Source organism: Gymnoscopelus braueri (assembly GCF_963280865.1).
Source record: "Gymnoscopelus braueri genome assembly, chromosome: 2".
Lineage (NCBI taxonomy): Eukaryota > Metazoa > Chordata > Actinopteri > Myctophiformes > Myctophidae > Gymnoscopelus > Gymnoscopelus braueri.
In genome coordinates this window covers 3,793,113-3,809,610 of record NC_137604.1, presented here as the reverse complement: position 1 = coordinate 3,809,610, position 16,498 = coordinate 3,793,113, and the positions used below count along the sequence as shown (strand labels likewise).

Here is a 16,498-nt window from a genome sequence, read left to right as displayed (position 1 = left end):
GTAGCTAAAAGTCGTACAGAATACTGAAGTTCTGAACTTTAAATGTTTTTATTTATTCAAACTGTTAGAACATTGCAGATCTACACGCTCTGAAGGTTCAGGGCTTGAGTGCTGAATTGCATCTTTTGTAATCATGATTAAAACCTACAAAACAACTCAAATAATTGTAGTAGAATAAAAAGTACAACATTAGCCTCTGAGATGCAGTGGAGTAGAAGCTTAATGCAAAAATTAAATTACCTAAAATAATTACTCAGTACAGTACTTGAGTAAATGTACTCAGTTGACAGGAGAGAGGTGTGGTTACTGTCAGCAGAGTGAGAGAGAGAGAGAGGTGCAGGAGGAGAGAGCAAGGAGACGTCAGAATGGAGATTCTGAGGACGGCTAAAAGTGTATTTGTTGACGGGAGATGTTGCGTGTGTCACCGTGTATCATCTCATTGGGTGAGTGAAGACGTAATGGTGGCTTGTGTTTGGTTATAAAGCTATGTCTGGTTGTGACTTGTAATACTGACAAGTCTTAATGTAGCAGCAGTGTTGCCAGATTTTGCGAGAGAAATAAGCAACCAGGGTCTATGAAAAAACAAGCCCAAAAGAAGGCCACATGAGCATTTAGACTTTATACTTTACTTACTACTGTATATCATCGGCTATTTTTCAATTCAATTCAAACTTTATTCAAGACACACACAGGGGGGTCCATAGTGAAGAACACATAAAACATATAAAAACAAAACAAAAACAAAACAAAACAACAAATCAACAAAGCATATACAAACAAGGCAGGACTTTCAGCCTTATCTCTGCACATACAGGCTAGAGCGCCAGTGTGTCCATAGCTTAGATGACAGCCTAACAGAGCTCTTGGCAGGATTAGAGAGTGATACAATGATGCTGTTCACAGAGTCTGTTAACCTGTACATAAATCTATACATCAGGTTTCGTAATACAGCAGGGCAAGTGGGTACATTTATTTCTACAAACATTTGACTGGCACTACAGCATCTTGGGGCTTTGAGCAGTAGCCTCATGCAGTCGTTATAGGCCACTGTCATTTTTTGCAGACTGCCCTTTTTGTAGTGTCGCCACAGGTGGGCCGTGTAAAGCGGAGTGCAGTAAGCTTTAAAAAGTGAGATTTTCACTGGAACTGAGCAGAAATTGAATTTGCGAACAAGCATGTTGGCTTGGGCATATAGTTTACGGCGCTGTCTAAAAATATCTCTGTCATCAGATAGGTCATTTGTTATAAAATGACCTAGATATTTGGTCTCCTTGCACTCTTTCAGTGTCATACCAGACAGACAGAAGTCAGGAAATACCAGCTTACTGTCTTCCTTACTTCTCACGATCAGCGTTATGCTCTTTTTTGCATTGTACTTGATATCAAAATCAATTCCATACTGTGAGCACACTCTTAGTAACTGCTGGAGACCAGCACTACTAGGACATAGGACCACCAAGTCATCTGCAAACATGAGGTGGTTGATGATACAGTCACCAATGATACACCCTGTTTTACAGGCATTCAATTGTACAGATAAATCATCCATAAAAACATTAAAAAGGAAAGGAGATAAAATGCTGCCTTGTCTTACCCCATTGGTCACATGGAATGGGGCGGAGATAGAATTACCCCATTTAACCAGCATAGTCTGGTGTGCATACCAGTAGACCAGAATCCTTATCAAATATCGGGGGGCCCCTCGCAGACATAATTTGTTAAAAAGTTTACAGTGACTGACTCTGTCAAAAGCTTTAGAGGCATCAATAAAACAAGTAAATACAGTGGTGTTTTGACTTGAGTATTTGTCCAATATCTCCTTGAGTGCAAAGATACACATGTCGGTGCCATGTTTCTGTTTAAAACCAAACTGATTGTCAGCTGTCAGTAAATACTGCTCCAGCCTACTGAGGAGAACTCTTTCCAATACTTTTGATAAAATGCTGGCTATAGCTATCGGCCTGTAGTTCTCAGAGCTATTCAGCTTACCCACCTTGTCCTTAATGACAGGCACTAAAATAACAGATAAAATGGATTTTGGTAGTGAACCATGAACCAAAAACCCAGTAAAACAAATAGCAAGTAAAATATGCAGTTTCTTGTTGGCATTTTTCAGGTGTTCAGCAGCAATGTTATCCAACCCACAGGCCTTATTGTTGTCGAGTTTCAGAACAGCTTCAAGTATTTCTTGTGGGGTGATAGCCACCTCCTCATCTTTATTGACTGCGCCAACTTGGAAGGGCTTACTTGGGATACAATTAAATAATTCATAGAACTTTTTCTGCCACAGATTGCATATGTCCTCTGGGCCACTTGCATCATCGACACTTGACGGTAACGATGTTTTACAGTTATTAATAGTTCTGATTTCTTTCCAGAAATCAGTGGCACTATTATTTTGTAATTTTTTAGCAAGTGCATCGGCCCGCATTGTATTTTCCTGTCTCTTAATAAAACGAAGTGCATATTTAAAATTAGCATTGGTCTGTTTTTTCCGTTCAAACAGGTGACCAGACTTATTTTTGCCTGATCCAGCCCATTCTTTAAAAGCCCTACTGGCATCCGCATGCAGTTCTGCTACATATTCATTCCAACCTGGCCTGGCAAGGCCCCCATTTGACCTTTGCTTATGTAGAGGCCTGCTGGCAGTTAAAAGAGACTCCACAATATGTTCATACATTGTGCACAGATCAATGCTATGTTGTGGGTTTTTACAATTTAAGTCATGACATAGGATGGCCTGCTTAGGGAGTTTGACTTCATCTAGCAGAGCATTAGTTTGGCTTTGATATATTTCCAACTGGTGCTTGGTAGCCTTGGTCCAGTCTAGTTTCCTAGGTCTCTTGCTGCCCTCTGCTGGTGATAACACAGGTAGATTACCAGTATTGATCAACATGGAGAGAGGAATATGGTCAGTAGTGGCCAAGTCATAGTTGATATGCATGGACTGTAGAGAGTCATGTGCATCTACAGTACTTATACAGTGATCGAGCCATGAGGTTGTATGCCAAGCCTCGCTGATATAAGTGTAGCTATCAGAGGGTAAAAGTGCCTTGCTAGAAAGGATCAAGCCATACTCAGTGCAGAACTGGAGAAGATGGTTACCAAATAATGCCTTGCCATCTGATATGTCCGCATTCATATCACCCACTACATAAATGCAGGTGGAGGTGTTGTCTTGGATGAAAGACATGATACATGCCAATCTATTAAGATACTCATCTTCATTTATGGTGCATTCATAGGGTGTATAGACATTTAGAATTATGAACTTCTTTTCGCTGCAGTTGAACTCAATGCCGATGGCCCAATCAACATCCAATCTGACCACATTTACAAGATTATCATATTTTTTGTTCCATAAGATTGCCACTCCACCTGGTATTCTACCCCGGACTATTTTAGTGCTGAGGTCCGTTGTGGACTCACCAGCACCATGAAAGTCATCATGAACAGAGCTGAGTCCTTCCAGGTCCTGCCTAGCCAGGAATGTCTCTTGCAAACATAGGACGTCACAATTCAGTAGTAGTTTATCAACAATGACACGGCGTGATTTGTCCGCCTCTCCGTGTCCCACACGCAGCCCTCGGGCATTATACGAGACAACACATAAGTTCATGTTAAGCTGACACTTTCCTGATCACTTGTCAGGCTTTGGCTCCCAGGAGGGGATGCATGGGCGATGAAGTTCTTTAGGAGCTGTAGGTCTGTCCCACCTCCCGGTCTGAAGGCTGCGTCGTTATTGCTGTCTCTGGGTCTGCGAGCCTCAAAGTACCGACGTACGTATACGCCTGCTGGCCAGAGTTGGGGGTCAAACATAGTTGCTATGTCCTCACATTCCGCAGTTATGTGGAAGGAGCTAAACCTGCTCTGAAGTGAGTCTATCTTCCGACATGTTACAGGCGTGCCTAGACTAACAGATAGATAGGATCTTAGCGTGTCAGCCTCAAGGGTGGGAGTAAATCTGGTAGCGAATACACTCACCAGCTTTGTTGTGACTGCTGTGATGTTGCTCTCTGTACCCGTACCAACTACTCCCACCTTCCTCCTCTGTGCCCGTTTGGGACGTATGGTTCCGGTGTCGGGCTGCTTACATTTCCCCTTCTTGACGATTGAGCTCCATGCTGGTGACTGTGGGGGGCTCAGGGTCTCTTCCCATGGTTGGCAGTCGGGCGCTGCTGGGTCCGATTCCCCCCTCTGCCGGGTCGTTGACTTCTTGCCAGACACATGGGCACGGTTAGAAGATCCACAGAGCTCTGTCACCGCTGCTGAAGTTCCCCCAGCCCCGCGGGTCCGGCCAGAGGGTCCACGGGGATCTGTCACTGCTGCTGCTGTACCACTGGCCCCGCGGGCCCGGCCAGGGGGTCCACGGGGTTCAGTCACTGCCGCTGATGCTCCACTAGCCATGTGGGCTCGAACAGCGGATCCATGGGGGTCCGCTACTGCCGTTGGTTCTTCGCCAGCTCCGTGGGTCCGGCCAGAGGGTCCACAGAGTTTTTCCATCGCTGACAGCCTACGATCCATGGTCGCTGCATCCGCCCCCAGGTTCTCATTTACACCAGACTGAGCCTCCAGGGTCTCCTTTACACGGGTTACTTCCCAGCTCAGCTGTGTCACTCTACTGAGGAGTGCTGAGGCATCAATGCTGCCAAATCCAACAGGTGGAAGCAGGTCCAGATGGTGTGAAACAAACCTGGGGATGTCCTCCCCACACTCATTTAACAATTTCATGCAGTCGCTTATGTTATTGGAGTCTTTCTGGGGTCCTGTGCGCTTGATGTTGCGCATCGTGGTCTTGGTCTTGCACATTTCAAACAAAATCCGTTTGGACTCTTCAATCCACTCGGATGAGAAGTTGTTCGAGGTTAGCAAGACGATTTCATCATGAGTCAGTGTTCTCATTTTGTTGACCATGAAGTTCAGTAGTTCATCCTCTACGATTACACTCCCATCTTGGGCTTTATAAACCTCGGGTGTAGTGCGAGGGCACACCGACCCTCCACCACCAGCCCTTGGCATAGTAGCTGTAGCCAGCGGTGTCACTCTGGTGCACTTGGATCATACACTGTATCTGCTGATAAATCCGGTATAAAATTGTCCAACTCTTCCAGACTGCTCTGACTGCTCCAGATCAGGTTGTTGACATAATACACCAAAAAACACACGATGTGTGGCAGACTCAACCGTGATATTTAGTGATTTTAAGAGCTAAAACTCAGGCACAAACAAATGCGGCCGCCATCTTGGAAGGAGGCGTCTCACTCTCAAAGGGTGAGAGCTGCTGAGAGAGAGAGAGACTGTGTGTGTGTGTGTGTGTGAAAAGTGTGTGAAAGTAGCTGATCTATAAGCTCAGCTATTTTCAAAATAATCTTGAAAAAAACAAATTGGGGGGTCCTTGACATGAAACGTTTTGAGAACCACTGGTTTAAACAACATTTAGGGAAGGAACGGGAAGCCCAAATAAGCAACTACACTTTATTAACAAGCCCCCAAAAAAGACAACTCGCAACTACCAATATTCACAAGCGACTTTACAGAAAAACAAGCCCAAAGTCGCTTATAATAAATAGACATGGCATCACTGTGTAGCAGCACTGGATGTCATGGTAGAGACAGATTATGTGACAGTTTCCAGGGTTAACTGTTTCACTGACTGAACTTTTTCTAAACCTTTTCATGCAGGACCCCCTCTAAACATAATTGAAAAAAGATCAGGATACCAATTAAAAAATAGCAAAAATAGCAGATCTCAAAGCTCAAAACGTGTCGCGCTGCGACGCGTTTTGAGCTTGTAGATCGGCTATTTTTGCTACTTTTGTGTGGCATAGAAATACAGAATTAATTTACAAAAAAAGTTAAAATACGTAGATAAGATGTGTCTGCCCGACAGTATATGCAATGTGGCCCTCTGGAGTGAGTGTGGAAATATAGTGTCCCTCGATCTGCATCATCAAAGTTGCATCACCCCTGTCCTAGAATCACCAGAGCCAGGGCGAAGTTGAGAGCAGCACACAGGGGCTTTGTCGCTGACCGAAAAGGACAGGGTCTGAGGGAGGAATATAAACAGAAACAGGGGGAGCTGTACCACCGGAACTGACTGGAGCTTATTGAAAGATCAGGGAGATTGAAGAGGCGCAGTATGTTAACCAGAAAGATGGCAAGAGCTGGAAGATCATGACATCTCTGGCAGGAACCTTTCTCAGACTGCCAAGATCCGTGGGGAAAGTGAAGAGGAAGGAGTTGTAGCGTGGTACAGTGGTCGAAAAGCTCCCAGGAAATCCAACCAAGTACAGTACACAGTACACACGTCTGGCGAGCTGCCGGAGCTATGACGCACAATGATCATCGTTCCACTACCAACGTCAGGCGACCTCATCAAGACGGACAACTGGTATTTGAGCTGAGCTCAAATGTGTACATTTGACCGTGTGTGTGTGTCTGTCCGTCCGTCCGTATGTTTGAGCACGGCCTCAACAGCTGCAGCTGATTGCAACACAAGGATGCAACCAGTTACACTAATTCAAAGGCACCACTCTCTTCACACTGGGTGTGATTGTTTATATTTTTTGGGGAAAAGTCAAATAATAATAATAATATGTATTTTTTTTAAAACACGACTCGTCCCCTCACGCATTAGAAGGAAAATATCAGTCACCAGAACCAAGGACTGTTTTTTTTCCCAATGAATCTAACATGGTTAAAATGGAGTTTGAAGTTACAATGGGTTTATATAAATTAGGAAGGAAGCGTGACTGATAAAATCAAATATCTAGATACTGAATCAAGCAACTTATAAACCATCTGGGGTGCTCACAAAAGCCTGAGTAAACGTTAAAATATCCCTAAGTGAAATACCCCTGTAAGTACAGTAGTTACTTTCCGCGACTGCTAAACCAGATTTGTTACAGTGGTTTTTGGTGTGAATTTAAAGAGTCACAGTCAGCATTATATGGCTACAGTGTATGGATGGTGCTCTGATGTTGACACACACACACACACACACACACACACACACACACACACACACACACACACACACACACACACACACACACACACACACACACACACACAGTCGTGTGCAGGTTGATGGTTGATGACTCTGCAGTCTAAATAAGGCCAATATAAAAATAGCATCTCAACCCCGCCCCCATCTCTCTCTCTCTCTCTCTCTCTCTCTCTCTCTCTCTCTCTCTCTCTCTCTCTCTCTCTCTCTCTCTCTCTCTCTCTCTCTCTCTCTCTCTCTCTCCCCCCTCTCTCTCATGTAATGTGTCGCGTGCAGTGCGGTGGGCAGGGCACAGAAAACAACAACAAAGTCGTTTACACCAATCAGAGAGAGAGAGAGAGAGAGAGAGAGAGAGAGAGAGAGAGAGAGAGAGAGAGAGAGAGAGAGGGGGGGCAGATCCCAACCATCCCACCAATCCGCTTCTGATCTCACACTCAAGAAACCCGCCCCTTTTATAACCATGGAGCGCTCGGATTGGTCAGGAGACACTTCAACCCGACCAATCCCAGGGCAGTGCGTGTGCTGAGGGGTAGGGCCGTCCTCCGGTGTTACGGTGAAAATGGTGACCTGTCAAAAGTTAGTACTCAAATGTTCTTAAGTAAAAGTATCCATACTGCAATGCAGAAATACTTTGTTACACGTACAAGTCTGGTATTCAGAATTTACTTGAGTAAAAGTACAAAAGTATTGGCATCAAAATGTACTTACAGTACCAAAAGTAAAAGTACTCAACTACTCATTATGCAGAAATCTTCCATTTCAGGTTTTCAAAATGTACAAAATAATTTGAAAATAGCAACTAGATCTGCTATTTTCGAATAGCCAAAGTCTATATAGGGCTGAAGAAGTTAATGTATGTTTTGTAGTAATATAAAAAAACTACAAGTAGTAACCAAAAAAGCTGTCCAATAATTGTAGTGGAGTAAAAGTACTATATTTGCCTCTGAGAACAGAGCAGAAGTAAAAGTATTGAAAATTGGAAATACTCCAGTAAAGTAAAAAATAAAATACCTCAAAATTGTACTTAAGTACAGTACTTGAAGCAAATGTATTTAGTTACTTTTACACCACTGCATTTAGGCCACGTATATGACGTTGTGCAAATTCCACAAGATGGTCACACGTTTCGATGGGTCACCGACGTCCCCGTAACACCGCGCTGGAGGACGACTCGCTATTTGTGGCTCCGCCGTTGTGAAAACAGCAGATCCACAAGCTCTCTGTGAGCTTGTGGATCTGATGTTTTCACCCTGATCGGCTATTTTCGGCTGTTTTCGGCCGCTTGGAGCGTGTTTTGCAGAAGTCAAGTGACCATAATAAATAAACAGTGCTGCGGCAGAGCCTGTAACTGTTGTTGTTGTGTCAGCCCAGAGCCCACCCTTTACACCCACCTACCCTAACCCTAACCCTTACATTACACCCTCCTTCCTACCGGGACTTGGCTGTCACCATGCCCGACGTCCCCTCCACTGTGTCCGGGAAGAGACAGCGGGCTTCGGCCGAGGACTTACCCGACAGGAAGAGAGCCTGCTGGGGCATTCTGACCAGCCAAGGTCGGTCCTTACTTCAGATTCACTTCTTTCTCTTTGATCTCTGCTGGTGGTGGTGGTGGTGGTGGGGGGGCAGATAGGTTGCTTTTTATTTAGCTCTCATAATGATAATAGTAATAATAATAATAATAATAATATGAATAATGATAATAATACTGTTACTAATACTACTATTACTACTAATAATAATGATAATAATACTGTTACTAATACTACTATTACTACTAATAATAATGATAATAATAATAATAATAATAATATGAATAATGATAATAATACTGTCACTAATACTACTATTACTACTACTACTACTAATAATAATAATAATAATAATAATAATAATAATAATAATAATAATAATACAAATATTATAATACAAATCTTATCTATCTTTCCACTCGTTGAACATGAAAACAAGCAAGCAAATAAATAAATATGTAAATAAATACATTAATTAATGAATTAATATATAAATACATAAATAAATGGGTAATTTACTTATTTAATAAATAAATAAATAGCTGTGGGTCTTGCCGGGATAAACGTATTGATTTGGCAATTTATTTTTAATATGGTACCAATATGGAAAAGAGGGAAAAAAGGATTATGTATCACAAAACCCGATGGATACAAAATCGGTGCAAATTGTAAGCTCATACACTCACAGGATAGAAGAAGCTATCCAAAGACAGCATTGTCCTACACACACACACACACACACACACGCACACGCACACACACACACGCACACGCACACGCACACGCACACGCACACGCACACACACACACACACACACACACACACACACACACACACACACTATACATGTACTCCCTAGCTCACTGGTTCTCAAAGTGAGTCTCAGGGTTCTCTCTTAGGCTCAGCTGTCCTTGATGGGCTCCAGGGGGTCCTCAAGGAGTTTAACCACTTTAACATTATATACATGTAGAAATGTGAATGTTTTTAACACAAAAATAAGTTATCTTCTGGGGGTCCCTGGCCCAAAACATTTTCAGATGGGGGTCCGCAGCCAAATACATATAATTTTGGGGGTCCTCGGCACGACAAAGTTTGAGAACTACTGATTTGCGCCCGGGTGGTCACTGCCCACCACCACGGAGGTTGTGGTTTCGAATCCACCGTGGTGCATCCGGCTTTGTGGAGCGTCTACACAAACACAAATGGCCCGTGTTCAGGGGAGGAAGCCGGGCTTGTAATTTTTTATGTCAGATTCAGCCATTTTGATAACAGTGTATATATAGGTACCCGAAATCCGTCACAAACCCGCGAAAAAAGTATCAGAAACCGCTAATAACCGAAAATGTTCGCGCGGGCGCGCTTCGCGCATGTGTGCCCACCCGCAACTGGCTGGGCCCAGCCTCGGCTAGCGTTCTGGCTACGTACGCCACTGCTCCTACGGGCTGGGGGCGGCACCTGTCAGTAGGGAGTGTTACTTGGGCGGGAGGAGTAGGACGAAGGCTCTACGTCCTCTCGGTGGGGGCTCCTTACTGGCAGATGAGTCAGTAGGATAGGACAGCAGTGACAACACAGAAATGTGTGTGTGGAGAGGAATTAATTGGTCATGTGATCCGACACTATAGGCTACAAGCTGCTATAAGCAGGCCCGCAGTTGAGGTGAATAATGACCTATGTCTACAACTGGCTGGATGGGCCCTGGGGAGATGGAGACATGGGTATGTACCCTGTACTGTACTTACTCAGTGGTGGAAAGTAATTAAGTACATTTACTTAAGTACTGTACATAAGTACAATGTTGAGGTAATTGTACTTTACTTGAGTATTTCCAATTTCCAATACTTTTACTTCCACTCCACTACATCTCAGAGGCAAATATTGTACTTTTACTCCACTACATTTATTTGAAAACTTTTAGTTACTAGTTACTTTTCAGATATAAATTATGATATTATGATACATTAACCACTTCAGCCCTATTTTTAACCATACAAAGAAATTACTGAAATTTTTTATAACTTTCCCAAAAACATTAATAGTGGAAATAGCCGATCTACAAGTTCACAGCACGTCGCATCGCCACAAAATGAAAATGTCATTACTAGAAACATATAGACCTGACCCTGATGTATACTCGTGGACAGTGTGCCAACTATTCTGAACAAAACCTGGAGACAGGCAAGTGAGCCTGTCGTAGATCGGCTATTTTCGTGTATAGACAAAAAATTGCAGAAAATAGGGGTCCCAGGCACAAAATCGCTTCAGATGGGGGTCCACGGCCAAATACGTATTCACGTGGGGGTCCTTGATATGAAAAAAATTGGAAAATCACTGAGTTCAGCCCCCTGTCCACCAAGATGTTCTGTTCCTGAGCACAGCGCATTTTTGGAAACTCTTGCGGTTCTGGCGTTGCGCTCGCTGGGCATTTGAAAAAAAAGCCCAGTGGACACAATGCTTTAGAGGTTCTTCAACGTTTTCAGCCCAAGGACCCCCTAGCTGAGAGAGAGATGAAGCAGGGACCCCCTCTATATTGTATACAATTGTGTTTCAGATTAAACTTTTTTCGTTTACTTGGTCTGCTCTTTTTTCGCTCTACACCAAACCTCTTTGCCAAAAAATAGCCGATCTACAAGCTCACAACGCCTCGCAGCGCGCGAGGCGTTGTGAGCTTGTAGATCGGCTATTTTTTGGCAAAAGTTTTCCAGAAAAAGGGATGCTAGGGTTCAAGTGGTTCAGATAAAAACAAAAAATCATATCACACAAAGATTTGGCGGACCCCCTGTAGTAACTCTGAGGACCCCCTAGGGGTCCCGGACCCCCTGTTGAAGACCCCTGCTTTAGACACATAGTGTTGATTTCGTCGACTAAAACTATGCCGAAAAGTTTTCGTCGACTACCTTTTTTCACTGACGAAAACTAGATAAAAACTAGATAAAAACTAAGCTATAATGACTAAAACTAAGACTAAATATATTGACAATTTCGTTAACAAATAAAAACTAGACTAAAATGTCAGTGAGGGATCTAGTGGAGAAGAGATCCAGTAGAACTAAAAGACAAGTCATTTTATGTTTGGTTGCGCTCGGGTGTTGCGCTCTGAAAATAGCCGATCTACAAGCTCACAACGCGTCGCGCTGCGACGCGTTGTGGGCTTGTAGATCTACTATTTTCAGCATGCAACCAAGTGTAAAATCATCCATTACGACGCCATCAAGGCACCGCCAACATACATTTTAGTCGACTAAATCAACTGTAGATTTAGTCGACTAAAACTAGACGAAAACTAAAACATTTCAGATGACTAAAATATGACCAAAACTAAATGGAATTGTATTCAAAAGACTGTGACTAAAACTAAATCCAAATTTGCCGTCAAAATCAACACGCGGGGCCTTAGGCAGGCAGGCAGGGAGTGGATGGGTGGGTGGGTGAGGGCTTGCTTGTTTGTTGAGCTCTGTGTGAGCCGTGTGTCAGCTGTCTGCTAAGCCGGTAATGTGATCCGACACATATCGGCTACAAGCTGCTATAAGCAGGCCCGCGGTTGACGTGAAAAATGACCTATTACTACAACTGGGTGGATGTGCCCTGGGGATATGGAGCCAAGGGTATGTACCCTGTACTGTACTTACTGTATACTTTATATGAGAGAGACAGAGCTACTAGAGAGAGAGAGAGAGAGAGAGAGAGAGAGAGAGAGAGACTAAAGTACTTGGAGCCAAACCTCACTCTCTGCTAAGTTCTTTGCAGCCGTGTTGTGTCCAAGTGGCATCCTACTGCCCCCCCACTGTCTCTTGTGCTAATTAGGGGTTTAGGGTTAGCCTGGCGCTAGCCAGACCGACAACGCGGATCCATTCACACATGGCATGATGTGTGAATGGAATACGTGAATCTGCGCCATCAGTCCGGCCGATGCCAGGCCAGGTGGTTAGGTGAGATGTTAGCAGCTGGTGTTGGCGAGGCTATAGGAGGCTCTAGTCACTGTCTACGGGCCTGGCTCCTCCTCCTGCGTCTGACCAGAGGTAGGGGCTTTTTGATGCAGTAAAGCTCTTTTTTTCCCCTCATTTTTTTAGGTATTAAAAGGTCTAAAAGTCCTTAAATTGTCACTTCACTGTCAACTGAGGACCCCTCCCCCCAAAAAAAAGAATCATGGGGGGACCTCCCTTGGGGTCCCGACCCACATGTTGAGAACCACTGTTGTATTCAGCCCCGACCACCACTACGCTGTAAGACCCCCAGGCCCTGTTCAACCTGGCAGCCCAAATCTGACCTCCTACCCAGATAGGAATGGGATTGTTTCTTTTTTATTAAAAAACAAACAAACCCAGTACTGTTAGTAGTGGGTTTGGTGATGTTCTATATTGTCTGAATCGACTTTGTTTGTGTTTTTTTATGTGCTAAAAGAGTGACTTTGAGATCTGTTTTACCGTACAATGTAAGTCAATGAGGAGCATATTCTGAATTATTAATTTCTAATCAATGGAGCAATTATTTTAGATTTCTTGTCCACCTTTGGAGTTATATCATGCCAAGGTAACTACACAACCCAAACCTCTACCACAGTGGTCTTACCCTTTAACCCCTTACTGCTCCCCGAGCGCCAGTGGTGGGAAAAGTACTCAAATGTTTTACTACTTAAAAGTATCAATACTCTAATATAGAAGTGCTCTGTTACAAGTAAAAGTCCAGAATTCAAAATTTACTTGAGTAAAAGTACAAAAGTATTGGTATTAAAATGTACTTAAAGTACCAAAAGTAAAAGTCGTGATGCGTTGTGATGTGTGGCATCACGACGCATTGTGAGCTTGTAGATCGGTTATTTGCAAATGGTCGAAAAGTATTTAAATATTATTATTTAAGTGATTAATGCATGTTTTGTAATAATAATCAAAATCTTCAAAGTAACCAGTAACTAAAGCTTTCAAATCATTGTTGTGGAGTAAAAGTACAATATTTGCCTGTAATGGAGTAGAAGTAAAAGTACAGAAAATCAGAAAAACTCCAGTAAACAAAAAATACCTCAAAATTGTACTTAAGTACAGTATTTGAGTAAATGTACTTAGTTACTTTACACCACTGTGTGGGAGTGACATTACATGTGTCTTTCTCTCTCTGTGTGTGTGTGTGTGTGTGTGTGTGTGTGTGTGTGTATGATTGACAGGGTCATGGGCTGACCGCTCTCCCCTCCATGAAGCCGCTTCCCAGGGACGATTGCTGGCCCTCCGCACCCTACTGGCCCAGGTGACACACACACACACACACACACACACACACACACACGTGTCCATTTGGTTTCATGTGTACAGAGTTACAGACCTGTAAGGGTCCATTTGGTTCCATTTGAACACTCTCAGAGTTACAGACCTGTAAGGGTCCATTTGGTTCCATTTGAACACTCTCAGAGTTACAGACCCGTAAGGGTCCATTTGGTTCCATGTGTACACTCTCAGAGTTACAGTAACCCAGAGGTTCCCTGGATCTGACTTTGAGACCCTCTGTAATAATATATATGCAATACTGTCTGTATGATATAACTTTGTGTTTATCAAAATGTTTAATGAAGGCCAAAATATCCTAATTGCGACACACTGTGAGCTTTGCTACCGACAGTATGACAGTATGGAAATATTTTTGCACTTTTACTCATGTGAAAACCCGAGTACAAGACTTTTACTTGTTACAGAGTATTCGTACATTGTGGCAGGGGTCTTTATCGGGGGGTCCGGGACCCCTAGGGGGTCCTCAGAGTTACTACACGGGTGTCACCACATCTTTGAGTGATAGGATAATGTTTTTTTTTTACATTAACCAAACCACTTGAACCCTAGCATCCCTATTCTGAGGAGAACGTTAGCCAAAGATAGCAGATCTACAAGCGCACAACGCCTCGCTCAGAGAGGTTTGGTATAGAGGGAAAAAAGAGCAGACCAAGTACAGAGTGAAAAGTCATGTTTACTAAGTATTTACTAAGTTGTTTAAGTGGTTTAAATGTCTGAAAATACACATAAATTCAACATACACTGATGACAGTGCTGTCAAACAAGTCTATGAAGCTATCTATAAAGTCTATGATAATGTTTAATCTGCAACACAATTCTATACATGCAGTGGGGGGTCCCTTCTTCCATCTCTCTGTCAGCTAAGGGGTCCCTTGGCCTGAACATTTTTGAAGACCCCTGCATTGTGGTATTGCTACATATGAATGCTTAGATTTCAGAAGCCGTTCCACTAAAACTGATATGTTTGTTTGTTTGTTTGTTTGTTTGTTTGTGTTGCAGGGTTACCATGCCAACATCATCACCATAGATCTTGTGACTCCACTCCATGAAGCCTGTCTGTCGGGTCATGTGGCCTGTGTCCGAGCTTTAATACGCGCTGGAGCTAATGTAAATATGACTTTATTATTACATTATTTAATATGATACATGCTGGAGCTAATGTAAATATATATGACTTTATTATTATATTATTTAATATGATACATGCTGGAGCTAATGTAAATATATATGACTTTATTATTACATTATTTAACCCATTCAATCCGAGAACGCATCTCTGTCATTTTAAAATCTTTTGGCTATTCAAAAATAGCAGATATACAAGCTCATAGCGCGGCACTGAGTGCTATGAGCTTGTAGATCTGCTATTTTAGAAAAATCATGAACATTTGTGCAAATCTTTGAATATAATATTCTACAAATGTCTTCTGAATCCTAAGAGTTTTTTGAAAAAGCTTATGTTTCTCTATCAGTGTTTCTCAAACGTTTTCATGTCAAGGACCCCAAAAATTATATGTATTTGGCCGAGGACCCCCATCTCAAAATATGTTGTTCCAGGGACCCCCCCCAGTAGCAAAGATTTGAGTTACAAATGTTCGCTTTAAAAAATGTATAGTCAAAGATTTGCAAAAAAAAATCACGATTTTTCAAAAATAGCAGATCTACAAGTTCATATGAACTTGTAGATCTGCTATTTTTGATTAGCCAAAGTATAACATATGGATAAAGTGATTGCACGTATGTTCCGGGTTTGAATGGGTTAACATGACTTATACATCAAATAAAATCAAGTTTATTTATAAAGCACATTTAAATGCAACTTTCATTGTACCAAAGTGCTGTACTGAACATTTCATCAACACAACAAAATAAACAATAGTAAACAACATACAGAGGCATACTAAACAGAAACAATGAGATAAAAGACAAAACAACACATCAGGGGATTTGAATGCTTGCGAGTAAAACAGAGTCTTGAGCCTGCTGGAGCTAATGTAAAATATGTGACTTTATTATTACTTTAGGCTATTATTACATTATTAATAATAGCCTAAACGCAACGCAACGCAAATATTAGATCATTACATTATTTAATATGACACACACACACACACACACACACACACAAACACACGCACACGCACGCGCGCACACACACACACACACACACACACACACACACACACACACACACACACACACACACACACACACACACACACACACACACACACACACACACACACACACACAGTCCACTTTATTAGGAATGCCTGTCCAAATGCACATTATGGGAATTTCTAATCAGCAAATGACATGGCAGCAACTCTATGCATCAGCATGGTGAAGAAATATGATTAAAGTGACTTTAAACATGGCCTGAACCGTGGCCGAATGTATTTAGGTCTGAAGTGGTTAATGTATGTTTTGTAATAATAATCTAATAAAGAAACTAGTAACTTAAGCTTTCAAATATTTGTTGTGGAGTAAAAGTAGTACAAGATATTTTCCTCTGAGACGTTGTGGAATAGAAGTAAAAGTACTGAAAATTGGAAGTACTCCAGTAAAGTAAAAAAATACCTCAAAACTGTACTTGAGTAAAAGTACTTAGCTACTTTACACCACCGCAAATCGTGGCCTCAGTTTCCTGTTCTTAGCTGACAGTAGCCTGGTGTGGTGTTGTGCTGCT

The 16,498-nt window shown here is 42.5% G+C and overlaps 1 protein-coding gene across 4 annotated transcripts in view; it reads left to right on the top strand.

Moving 5' to 3' along the window:
- The first annotated feature begins 368 nt into the window (after positions 1 to 368).
- LOC308097967 (ankyrin repeat and SOCS box protein 5-like) overlaps positions 369 to 16,498 on the top strand; it is a 21,757-nt gene continuing 5,627 nt past the window's right edge. Inside the window, exons 1-4 of one of the 4 annotated variants that reach the window (XM_080446148.1) lie at positions 8,446 to 8,559; positions 10,159 to 10,251; positions 13,692 to 13,771; positions 14,809 to 14,916. In XM_080446148.1, the coding sequence (XP_080302274.1) occupies positions 10,200 to 10,251; positions 13,692 to 13,771; positions 14,809 to 14,916 (240 nt within the window). In that variant the 5' untranslated portion in view covers positions 8,446 to 8,559; positions 10,159 to 10,199. Of the gene's footprint in view, positions 444 to 8,439; positions 8,560 to 10,158; positions 10,252 to 12,004; positions 12,139 to 13,691; positions 13,772 to 14,808; positions 14,917 to 16,498 lie in introns of those variants that run through there. The other 3 variants (XM_080446150.1, XM_080446147.1, XM_080446149.1) reach the window with 3 other exon arrangements.